The sequence below is a fragment of the Hoplias malabaricus genome, chromosome 2 (assembly GCF_029633855.1).
Source record: "Hoplias malabaricus isolate fHopMal1 chromosome 2, fHopMal1.hap1, whole genome shotgun sequence".
Lineage (NCBI taxonomy): Eukaryota > Metazoa > Chordata > Actinopteri > Characiformes > Erythrinidae > Hoplias > Hoplias malabaricus.
The window spans coordinates 24,251,131-24,264,521 of NC_089801.1; the positions used below are offsets into that span (position 1 = coordinate 24,251,131).

General features: G+C 38.7%; 1 protein-coding gene across 5 annotated transcripts in view; it reads right to left on the reverse strand.

Annotated features, from left to right (window-relative positions):
• Positions 1–2,427: 2,427 nt before the first annotated feature.
• Positions 2,428–13,391, reverse strand: part of si:dkey-220k22.1 (multiple epidermal growth factor-like domains protein 9) — a 120,140-nt gene continuing 109,176 nt past the window's right edge. For 2 of the 5 annotated variants that reach the window (XM_066660724.1, XM_066660723.1), the window contains one exon: positions 7,708–10,746. In XM_066660724.1, coding sequence (XP_066516821.1) covers positions 10,322–10,746 — 425 coding nt within the window. In that variant the 3' untranslated portion in view covers positions 7,708–10,321. Of the gene's footprint in view, positions 2,527–7,359; positions 7,466–7,707; positions 10,747–13,391 lie in introns of those variants that run through there. The other 3 variants (XR_010800376.1, XR_010800377.1, XR_010800375.1) reach the window with 3 other exon arrangements.

Sequence of the window (13,391 nt, forward strand, 5' to 3'; positions counted from 1 at the left end):
CCATGCATTTCAATTTGGACATTCATTAGCTGACAAAACTGAACCTAGTTAGTATTCTCAAATTTTGAGATATAACCCCATTGTGTATGCAGGAGTTTGAAAAGGACAAGTACCTAGTTTCATGTCTAGGAGGAAGACTATGTCTAAACCTCTCAGAGCACTTTTCAACCCAGGAACTAGAATGGTTCCTGTTCTCTAACCTAATTTGAAACCTTTTGGCTTTTTCCCACCAACATAAACTGGTTTGTGAAACCAGAAAAAAAAATTGTATTCAGCTGGAATCAAAGACGAGTTGGTACCTCAGCGCGAACCATGAAGTGGATATGTCAAGCTTGATAAATTTCAGAAAGAGCTCAGAGCCTCAAATAAAATGCTATGGCACAGTGGAGCTGAAGAGGGTAATTTACAGCATATTATATAAACAAATAATAGGAAATAAAACACAAATGTGCTTTGTGCATTTCATTTATACTGTCCACACTTATAATTTTCTTTCTCTTTGTTTCTTTCTTTGTTTTTTTACATGAAGTGAATTAAGTATGACCTTTAAAAGTACCCAACTGGAGCTAAGACATTTACATTGTATCTTCAGTTCACACGTACCTTTGCTATAATTACTGTTTAAAAACTTTTTTTTGATGTTGACAGATCTGATGGTGCACTGATTACAGCAGAAGCTAATGTAGCCATGATAATATTGTTTGGGTCTATTTTTTATATAAATTTGGGTGAGGTGAAAGTGAACTTCACTAAAGCTTTAAGATTTAACGGAAAAAATGTGACGTTAGAGTAGTGTATATGGTTCCTTTGGTTGGTTCCTACCTTTGGTTGTAAGTGGGGCATTAAGTCTATATATCGTGCATTTTTCTGCGCTTTCCTCAGATGAAGAAGATGGTTATTAAAGCTCTGAAGCCGGTTGTAAAGATCTAAATATGCTCTTATGGAGCTGTAATATTCTTTGATATCTAAATATTGCAGTCTTTTCAGTGTAAACAGTGCTTAATTTAATCAAAATCCTTTTGTCTCTCGGCGATTTTCTTCCGCCTTGAGCAGGCCAGAGAGAGTGTCTGCATGTGCATGCGCTAATACTGCCCTTGCCTCGTTTAGACCATTTGATTGACTCATTTTCACCGTTAGTCTACTTTTGTTGTCTCCTTGTGTTTTTAATATTTATGCTTATTGACTTCAACCGTTTCTGCTAATAAAATATAATTAACTCTAAGCTGCTATTCACATAATTACAGCCCTGGTTAGTACATTAACTTATTTATAGTATTTTTATTTATTTATTTATTTTACGACTGATATTTACAATTATGTGGGCGGCACGGTGGCGCAGCAGGTAGTGTTGCAGTCACACAGCTCCAGGGGCCTGGAGGTTGTGGGTTCGATTCCTGCTCAGGGTGACTGTCTGTGAGGAGTTTGGAGTGTTCTCCCCGTGTCTGCGTGGGTTTCCTTCGGGTGCTCCGGTTTCCTCCCACAGTCCAAATAACACACGTTGGTAGGTGGATTGGCGACTCAAAAGTGTCCGTAGGTGTGAGTGGATGTGTGTGTCTGTGTTGCCCTGTGAAGGACTGGCGCCCCCTCCAGGGTGTATTCCCGCCTTGCGCCCAATGATTCCAGGTAGGCTCTGGACCCACCGTGACCCTGAACTGGATAAGCGCTTACAGATAATGAATGAACTTACAATTATTATTTACATTCATTTTTCATATGTATTTTTCAGAGAGAGAGAGTCTACATGTGCATGCACTAATAATGCCCTTGCCGTGTGAGTTCTGGAATTAAAGTCACAGACCCTGAATCATCGTGGGTGGTGTGACTGCATGCTGTGTCCTGAACTGTCTGCCCTACGTTCTAATATCTGCAACATGAACATACCACTGGGGAGTAAGAAGGGGATTTTTAAAAAGTCCTCCTTAAACCTAGATCCAGGTCAAGGGCATGACTTACCATGACTTACGGTTGAGCAGGATTCATATTAAGACCACACCATATCTCAGACCATACAGATGAGAACCCATCCTTCATGAGAAACTTGAAATGGTCTAAGTGGTTTCAAATATCATAACACATACTGTATTCAAATTGTATATCAGGTAACCTCAGTTCATTTTGCTGAGACATTTGCAGAGTGAGCAAACGGAAGAAGAAAGAACAGGAGGGTGGCGTGGGCTTTTGTCACTTCTGATGAAATGAGTAAACCAAGCAGACTTACTGCCCGTTTCTCTTGACTTTTTTATTTTTTTTTTTCAGCATCTGAACAACATAGTTTGTTGTTATGGAATCTAAGATCAGGTCCGAGTCTCCCTGAGTAATCAAAACTTAATTATCACTTTTTTTTGCCGTCATCAGCACGCCATATTCACATCAAAGAAAGGAAAGTGTTAAACAGAGGAGTTTACATAGTCATCGTGAAGATAATACCTGTGTGAAAAACGATGGTTCCACAGACTCATTTAACGTAGGAGAAAGGTCAAGGTCTTCTTCAGCATCATAAAACACAGGAACTGGGAAACCACCAAACTGTGAGAGGATGAGAGCATTGGAATCACACACTCGTTCTCCAGACTGAAACATCAACGGGGCTGTCAAGAGACTCAATGAAAATATTTCCCATTCACACCAGACTCTCACGTCTGACTTTTTTCTAATGAACTTCTAATGAAGGAGCAATTTCATTTAAAAAAACACACTAAAAAGATTAAGACCCTGAATAACATTTCAATTGATGGGTCTTCCCTATAGGCATTGATCCAAAATCCTTAATGTGGCTAAAGGTTAGTGTACATTTTACCCAACATTAATTCCAAACTCATTCATTCATTCATTCATTATCTGTAAGCACTTATCCAGTTCAGGGTCGCGGTGGGTCCAGAGCCTACCTGGAATCATTGGGCGCAAGGCGGGAATACACCCTGGAGGGTGCGCCAGTCCTTCACAGAGCAACACAGACACGCACACACACACATTCACTCACACTAATTCCAAACTGATGTTGAAAATATGAATCACAGATTTGTTTTTCTGTGCCTGATAGATATTGGTTATCCATGTCCCCACACTACACATTCTGTCCTTCTGTCCTGAGTTAAACACTCTCAAACACACTTTCAGATTATGCATGCCTGACTGAAGGTTCCTCAAGAACCTGTGGGGGTTTCTCACGTTGTTACATCTCAAAATCAGTAGGGAGTGTCTGGCAGACTAGATGTAAACAAACATGGCGGAAGTCCAAAAAACCATAGCTATGCTAGTGCTGAGTTATTTTTAGGCAACATCGCATTTCACACCAGAGAATCAGCATCCACCCAACACTGGAGTCGTAAATATGCTTCATCTAGTCACTACCAGGGAGGCCCCAGTTGCACTGGGAGTTGTCCGAAGGAGAAAAGATTGGATTATGGACTCCCCACATTACAGGATTATCCAGGTAGATTCTTTGTAGTTTTGCTCAGTAGTTGACCAGGGGAATATTGAATATTGACCACCTACTGAATCTAGGAAACACTCTGTGGTTAATCATTGTGTTATAAGTGAGCTTTTTCTAGCGCTGTAATCAACTTGTTGACACAGGGCTTTGATCTGAATTTCTGTAAAAATGCAGTGTCATAAGCTGATAATATTTGTCAATGGTGAATGAATGATAAGATGAATCACTCTAGTAACGATGTAAATTATTCTCAGATGAACAGCATGGTTTTTATGGTTCAAGTGAATAGATAACCTTTATTGTCCATAGTGTTGAACTTAATCTCTGGTTATTAAAATGTCTTTTGGCTTTAAAAACACCTAAAGCATATACACAGAAACATACATAATTACACTGTTCATCATTTCCAGTGCATTTGTTAAAATGACCTCCCACAAATAGGAGCATAATGTGTCCTCTAAAATATTTCTTTGGAAAATGCCATCCCAATATAATATATAAATATTTCATAAATCTTTGACTTCTTCCTACTAAGTCTGAAGCTTAAGCAAGTTTTTAAAACATAATTATACTCATCTTCCAGAGGGAAATGGGCATGTTTTTACCTTTGCATTATTTTTAATAAGAAAAAAAACCCCATAAAATACTACTAGTAATATGTATATGACTATGAATAGTCTTAGACACAAAGATCTACCATGAAGTTAACCAAAACTGACTACTTGCTGACTAAAGGTATCAAACAGTCTTGAGAGTATCACCCCAGTGACAGTGGTGTACCCCAGAAAGTACAGTTTCGTTCATTTTCTGAGAATAGAACACATAGAGGTGTTTTCCTGACTAGAACAATCTAGCATGTGTGCAAAATATTCCCTTCATATATATATAAATAAATTCTAGTCTTACTCCCCTATTTACCCTCTTCCAGAGAAACTGATGCTAAGATAAACCTGTTTACAATCCATCCTTTCAGAAGTCCTTTGAAGTATTTCAAAAATAATGCCATGTACTAGGAACAAAATAAGGGACAGCACCGTTCTTTTCCTCCAGAAACCTTCTGCCACACCAACCTCAGACCTTTGTATGGCCTATATCTCTGCGATAAAATGAGTTACATGATGTTAAAGTCCCTTCACGAAAAAGCCCAAAACTGAAATGTGTCCTCCATAAATGGGAAACGTGTACGAGTCCGCTCTCATGTTCACATAGGTACAGGTCTCCGGCTGAATATGGTCATATTTCTGCTGTGATACCTGGTGGTGTAGACACTTCTCTTGCAGCTTTCTACACATTCTCACTTTTGTATGATGACTACACTGCGGCTTTCAAGCACACACCACAGCGCCCTTATCACAGATTTTCATTTTTTCATTTTCCATGCAAGTTCATGTAATGGCCCAATAATGTTTTGGACCCATTCACTGTAAAATGTAAAATCCCAAATTGTGTCAATACGGGGGAAAATAAATACATAAAAATAGCGTATACAGGCTTTTGTTGTTGCAACAATATGTCTAAAGCAATAGGGCCCAATTTTTTAAACTAATTATAAGAAATGACATTTCTGGAAAATATGTAAATTAAGTTTGCGTTTGAGCAGACTGATCGGTTAATCGATAAGAACTCTACATTTAGGAAGTGAAAGGTTCTTTGAAGTCAAAGACTTTCAACGATTGAGATGACTGTAGTATGTCATTTAGGAAAAAATATCATATAGTTACTGTCAAATCCAGACTTCAGGTATTCAGGAGAATGAAAAATTGTTCTTACTTTTAAATGGAACTTAATTAAACCATTTTAGTTAATAATATTTGACACAGTGTAAAGATCCACTGGAGTCAAAAAGTCAGAAAAAGAAATTAAAATCAGCAAATGTGGAGATATATTTTGGCAAATCAATGGTGTGCAATGTCTTCAAGTTGAAGTGTCTCTCAAAGTACAAAGCTTCAATCACTGTTCATCTGAGGGTGTGGTTTTCGTGGTTTACTAGGTCTAGCATGGTTTTTAGGAGTGCCATGTTTTCGATTTTTTAATAATTGGTTGAACATATACCTAATATTCTCACACATGCATTTAGAAAAATTGATATGCCTTGTGCCTATTTTTGACTGGAAATTAAATAAATTAATTAGTGTCCTTTCTGTCCATGTGATTTGTGGTTAAGATGAAGTTACCTTTTTCTAATTAATCAAATGACTGTTCTTTTTTAGCACTTAATTTACCTTGATAAATTTTGCCCATCGAAATTTTCTAATGAATAAAACAATAACGTAATCATTTGAGTAAAATGTCATCAAAACACCTGTGGCATTACATGAATAATAGTAAAAATGCTGGACAATTCACAGCTGTTTGTATAAAACTGGCTATCGGTTGTACATCAGTTGTTTGATATTTGTCCTACTGTTATTGGTCTTTGACAGATGATGTAAAACTGACATGACCTTTGGTTTCACCCCCATTTTGGAAGTATTCTGTGGCCAGTGATGTTCTGTAATTAGTCAACTCCATACGTTTTCTTCACATTCACTTTCATATATTGGTGAAATTACTGTATAAATGTTTTCAGTCCCACAAAAAGAAAAAAAAAAAAAAGACAAGATTTTAAATCCTGTTAAATCTGTTGCAAACTTTTGGTTCATTCATATCGCTGTATAGATATAATATAAAACATTATATATCAAATAATGACTACTGATTTACGTTAGTACTATCATATGTTGGGTTGTTTTACAAAGATGCATGCTATTTATATTTATTATTTGGATTGAATTGTTTTGTTTTGTTTTCTGATTGTATACGCTGTAACATCACTTCAACATCATCACAGTCTAAATGGTAATACATTTTAATGTAATGGGAGAAAACTGGAATGTAATTAATGCTGATGTTCTAAGCAGGTTTCCTTTATTACAGCCTTGCCTTTGCTGTTAGGACTGTGAGGTCTACTCTACATACTTCAATTGAAATTGTTTCAAAACTGCTCACAGGTTTACACAATTACACCTTTGACAAATGACTGGAAATTCATTCATTCATTTATGGGTCCAGAGCCTACCCGGAATCACTGTGCACAAGGTAGGAACAAACCCTGGAGGGGGTGCCAGTCCTTTGCATGGTGACACACACTCACACCTATTGATGCTTTTGAGTCGCCAATCCACCTACCATTGTGTAGGAATGCACCTGGAGGAAACCCACACGAACACGGGGAGAGCACACCAAACTCCTCACAGACAGCTGCAAATATTCAAGCACAAGGTTTGAGGCAATAATTCAGGGTCAGCACTCCAGATTTTTGCAGTCATATGGGTCAATATTGTTAGGTGACAACTAGGGATGTCATGATACCAGAATGTATAAGTTGTGTAATGCATGTCAACATGAATGCATTTATTTAAAGTCTGTTTTTCCAGCAAAAATATAGGTGGCAATTTAGTTAATAATTTTCTTTTTTCGTTTTGTTTATTCTTGTTTCTAAATAAACCAGTTTGAGTCATCTCTCCGTTAGGCGCTGAAACGGAATGCTCTCTGCCAAAGTTTGGGTCTGTGTTTGTCCTTTCTCCATGGTTGCACATAGCCCCAACTTGCCCTAACTTGGCCCCTGATTGGTCTACAGACTTTACTGACATGTTGGAATGATGAGAGCCTAAGCTACACCGGGTCATATCTGAAATGTTTTTTTAATTCGTTGTACTTTTTGTAAACCTTCATTACACAAATCTGAAGATTACTAACGGTTTGACAGAAACACAAATTTTGTCTTGTTTTAAAGGGACCTTTAATAATAATAATAATAATAATAATAAGCGCTGGTATGCTGTGTGTGTGAGTCGCTTATGGGCTTGGGCTCAAACACTAAATATTTCCATATATTCCATTTCCAATATTTTAATTCGCAACAGACCTGTTGCTTCTCCGCCAATTCCTCCTGTTGGTGTTATTTCATCTTTCTCTGCTTATTATGGTGACCTCTTGTGGTCTGGGAGATCTGTGAAATCTTGTGAAGATCTAAGGATACTGGTTTCAGATCTGACAATAAAAAACAAAAAGTCTGATCTCTTGCTGTTTAGGCTTCAGTGTCCTGCTGAAATCGGATATGTTGCAAATTTGGATGCAGTTTTTGCCTTTAAATGTTATGAAAAAGTCCTTCAAACAAGTATTAGAACAAAAGTAACGGGGACAAGCAGAATGACATTATTATGGCACTGCATTCATTGAAATTGATGACTGTACAAACAAAGTAGGTTAAAATTAAATTTTATTGAAATTCACAGAATTAGTTGTGGTCAGGTGCATTGTGCCTCAAACTGTAATTTCAAACAAGACTTATGTCCAGTAAAAATTCACAGTTCTGTCTCTGGACAGTCTGACAGTTTTGAGATGCGTGTTTGTGTGTAGTATTGGCAAACTCCCCACCACTGTACTATACAATAGCAGCTTCATTATTTACAAATTTATTTCTCTGTACAGCCACAATTTACAAGTATGAACATACCCCAGTTGTGAAGGGGGGGGGGGGGTACCTGAAGATGAAAGGAGAGAGATCTGATCTAGTGGAACAGTAGCAGAAGACAGACTGTGATATATTATTCAGGACGGCTGCACTTCATTGCTTACAACACTGTATCTATGTGGTGAACTGAAACTGAATTTTTGCTTTAAAAATAAACTCACTTTTTTTCTTGCTCAATACTGAATAAAGGCCTTTTCAATCTCCTATTTCACTTGTCTCAATCCATCCTTTTAAGTGCTTTACTCAGTACAAACCTACATTTGTTCATTTTTAACTCCCTCTCTTTCAATCGCTGATTGGCAAAAACTCAAATAGCTCCCTGCTCCCAGAGCACTGGAAGTCATTTAACGATGGCTTCTACAGCGGAATAGTGCTTGAAATGTTAGACAGGGCGTAGAGCCTTACCTGAATATATGTGCTATGTTATTAGAAGTATGGGACAGTCCCAGGCTCAGTTAAAGTCTAGACTAATATTATTTCCAATAATGATTCACATCTAACACTTCTGTTTTGCTCTCATAATATTAGCTATCTAATATGTTCTATCTGCAATTTTTCTTTCTTTTTTCATTTATCAGATGTTCTACCCAATTTTCAGTCAGTTGCCAGTTCCACTTTCATGTTAGGGCTCCCCCAATCTCACAGTGCCACAAAGCGGTGAGAAGCCTAGCATGTGCTTACTCTGAAATGTGTAAAGCCTGCAACTGCATTTTTTCAAGCTCCTGCTAAACAGTGTAAAGGGAGACATTTGAGCTTCAGTCAATCATTTCCCTGTTCTCTTTCCTCACCACTTTAGCTCAATCACTAGTAAACAACATGCTATTTCAAGCACCACTCACTCCCACTGAAACGCTGACAAGCACTCTTCCATGCAAATGCCTTCGCCTACATCTTAACACTCTGCTTCACCTGATGTGCACCACTGATGAGTGGAGATGGTGTGAAAACTACTGCAGTGGTATGAGTAGAACATCTAATCCTGCTGTCAGTTTGGCAGACATGTGGAAAAAGCATGTGCCAAGCTAAGCCTTTCTCTGTCTCTTGTCTCTGAGACAAGTCGTCTGAATCACATCTGTGTGCTTTTTCAAAGAGGAAGTCCTTAATGTCCAGGAATATCTGTTCATTAGTTGGCCATGGTGTTCACTTAAATAAATTAAATTAAAATCTGTGCTCTTAAAAAACAAGCAGAAGAGCGGCATGTTGTTACCTGTTGTGTTTATTGTGCCCCCCACCCCCCTTCCTTCTTAATGACTATATGCTTAAGTTCTTCTTTGGGGAGAGATCGTCCAGGCAATTATCAAGCAGGCGTCAACACTGACCAGGAGTCCAGAATTCTGTTGCTTTTCAAGCACTGCCCCCTGGAGGCTCACATCTGCAATCACACCTTTCCGAGTTGTGGGAATGAAGGAGGGAGCCACAAACGTCTGTTTTCATAATTCCATATGCTGACTAAAATGTTTTTTTTTTGAAGAGCGATAAAAAATAAAAACAATAATAATAATAAAAATAAATAAATATAAAAGCATAACGCATAGCAGCATTTTTCCAAGAGCTGAGGGTCTAATGGGCTAATGTTAACTCAAGTCAAATGATGTGCATGTGAGAGTGCAATAGGTAAATCGGTGGCAATGTTAATATTAGTAAAACGATAATGTAGACGTGTCCATTAATGTATGCAAATGATTGGACGCCTCAGGTCGAACAAGAAATTTTGTTGATTATCATGAGAAGGGGACAAACTTAAATACGGCATTCTGCAAGATTCTGTTTATAAAATGGCATAAAAAAAAAAAAAAAATCTTAATTCCTAAGCAGCCCACGTCCCCTTACCCCTGTAATATATTATTTTCATCCAATAAACAATAATTGTACATTAAAATGTATAGACCATATGCTAAAGTATTTTCATTTCGAACATCAATTGGCCGAGGGCACCTGATTACCTGTCTACCTGGTCCCTTGCTTCTGCAGACCCTGCTTGCCTTTATGCCCTGTTACACAAGGCCCAACAGTCACTCAAACATCATTAAACTACATTGTCCTGTCTGTCTGTGAGAGTACTGCTGAGAAAATGTGTGGGTGGTTTTCGTACCTGCTAGCTATCCCTTCTCCTGCCTATGTTGCTGAGCTGTTGATGTTCCTCAAGCTGCCTTTCATCTCATTCGGCTTTGTGCATCCCCCTTTCCTTTCTGTGTTTTTGTGTGTGTGCATACTCATTCTGGAAGAACAAAAGCGTCAGTGCATGTTTTAATTCACCGCACCCATAGCTGAAAGTTAGTCAAACGAAGGGGGCCTGCCTCTGGCCATTTTTGGGCCCTGCTTTTGGGGCCGCCGTTGGCCCATTTGTCTGCCACAGTGCAGTTCATTTTCCATCATGCGTTGTACAAGTTCCCTGGGCTGCTGAGCGTCAGCTGTCCATTAGAGGCCACTTCACTCATCTCGTCCTCCAGCAGGCCTGAGACATCTGCGTTGGGGATGCTGTCGTGGTAGCTGCTGAAGCTGATGTTGTCCTCCTTTAGCTCAATGGTCCAGAAGGGGGCGTTAAGTTTCCGGTTTTGATACTCTCTGTATGTGTACACTCCTCCCGCCACGCCCATCAGAGCCACCAGCACCACGATGATGACGGCCAGCACAATGACATTGAACTGGGCCCAGGAGACGTCAGCAGTGGTGGTGGACGTACCGTTGGCCGTGGGCATGGACAAGGTCGAGATGAGCACTGTGGAGAACGTAGGGAGCTGCTCAGTGCCATTGGGGCTGGGGGTCATGGTGGATGACTGGGGCGGAGTTGTTAATACTGAAAGCAAAAGAGAGAGAGATTATGAATTAATATTTATGCATTAATCTCTCTATAGTAAACTACACATTTGAATTGCTCAATTTACACAGAATCTACAACTAATAAATATATAACAATAATATATAATGTAACAGCATTGTCTTATGAGTGAATTGTGCTTGATTTGTAACATGTCATAGTGTCACTGCCTGTTCTCATTGTTTTAATACTTTTAAATAATCTCAGACAATCTATTTCATATTTCTCATGGATTCTTGCTAAATGGCTAATTCCACTGGGTTATTTTCCCCACACCTTTCAGTTCAGTCTTTGGAGTTGGTTGCATTTTCTGCTTCTTATGTTCCAAGAAATCCCTTTAAGTTTTTTGAGCTTGATTTGCATCTGTGTGTTAAGATTTAAGCTCTAAGGACTGTTTATCCGATGGTCACATGTTGATGGTCTGCCAGGTTTTGAATGGTTGATCTAAATCTTGCCATGTTTTTTTTAAATTTTTTTTTAAAGTTTATGTGTAAGTGCTTTTCTTTTTTCAACTTTTCTCTGACTTATGTAAATGAATAAACACAGATCTCACCTCAGATATGTCTCCTGCACAATCATTAACTTGTACTAAAGGGCTGTGAAAAACTGACTGGGAATAAAATAAATGAAAGGTAATACGTGAGGCATCTGGGGAAATAATATGTAAACTCATTTATCTTGCAGTAGCCATCTCCCAATACCAATTTCTCCAATGATTCTTTCTTCTTGCATTAAACTGGGTGTGAGAAGCAGATGGCTAAATCCATGCAATAGTGCTTCTGCCTAATATATATATATATATATACACTCTGTAAAATATATCCCTCAGTAGGCAACTTTCTGCTACAGTAGTCAGTTTTAAAGGCATCACATTCTTTGCAGTGAAAGCTCACACTAAGTGTTTGCACAGTCAGCCTCACTGACAGTAACTTGACAAGTTCTCATGATTACAGGCATGGTCCCTAGCAAGTGATGACTAAAACATTAAAGCTGTAAGAAAAGTGTGTGTGTGTGTGTGTGTGGAGTGGGGGCAAAGAAAAGAGGGGCAAGAAGAAGATAGGAAGTGAGGTAGAGTTATATAAAGAGACACTGTACATGTGCTGGATGAGTGTAATGTAGGGAACAGATGCTGCAGACACAGCTGGATGGTCGAACATTCATCTGTTCAGCAGAACACACTGCTCTAGTTTTAGAGGAGAACCTGAATCCACTACAGCCTTTCACTGCTTCAGACATGTTTTCTAGAAACAAGTGGTAATATAATGTTTTATACAGAGCTTCCACACTAAAAATTGCAGTGTCACCATTTGTGATGCATTAGTTAATGCTTAAGTGTTTATGAGTAAATCCAAATTAAGGACATCAGCTTATAGTTCTGGTTTTGATATCTGATTGGCTAAGCCACTACAAAACTGTTGTCAGGTGGGTTTACTTTTAAAGGTTTTGGGGTCTTAATGAGACGTCTGTGACATGCTTTGGTCAAAATCCCACAAGGATCAAACACCACAGCAGTGTTCTTCCCCTGAAGAATCACTAGTTTCAGTTTCAGTGCCTTTAAATGGGAATGAGCCACAGCTCAGTTCAGCCTCAGAGCCCAGGAGTGAGGAGCAGAAGCTCTGGATTTTGGTCAATTTCTTATCAGTTGACTTTCTTCTCTGTTCTTTTATGTCAATGTTTGTGGGTGGGTAGGTGCTCCAGAAACCCAAATTATTCTGAAAGCTTTTTCATAATCTGCCAGATCTAATGTGATATATTCCTCAGATAATCACACTAATTATAGGATCCGAATAATCATTAGTCATAACGACAGCCAAACAATCTCTCTCTCAATTAAATCTACATAACCACTTAGTCAACAGCAGAGAGAGAGAGAGAGAGAGCTCACAATTAAAAGATGTTATATGAATCTGCAGTTATTTTGACAATAATACTGTAATAATAATAATCTGATAATAACAATTAAATAATTTAAATTTACAGCCTCAAAATCATTGTGATGCTTCACTGACTCATAATAGTCAGTAATGCTTCACTGAGCAGTGCTGAGCCCTGAGTAGCAAAAACTGCAAACCCTCTGTCATTGCCACTTAGGGCTCAGCGCTGTAGAAACGGCACAATGTAACTTTTGGAGGATGATAAGAAATCACACCCTGCCTCCCCAACCCCTTTATCTTTCAGTACATTCATTAATTCATTCATTCATTCATTATCTGTAAGCGCTTATCCAGTTCAGGGTCGCGGTGGGTCCAGAGCCTACCTGGAATCATTGGGCGCAAGGCGGGAATACACCCTGGAGGGGGCGGCAGTCCTTCACAGGGCAACACAGACACACACACATTCACTCACACAATCACACCTACTGACAATTTTGAGTCGCCAATCCACCTACCAACGTGTGTTTTTGGACTTTGGGAGGAAACCGGAGCACCCGGAGGAAACCCACGCAGACACGGGGAGAACACACCAACTTCTGCTTTCAGTACAGTGATGTAAAAATTAATTACACCAGGAGGAGCCCTAGGGAAAAAAAATCTTACAGTGTCCCTTTAAATCAAATCCCAACAAGTTTTGATCTTAATATTTTATAAAAAAAAAAAAAAAAAACACTCAAAATATCATAAAGG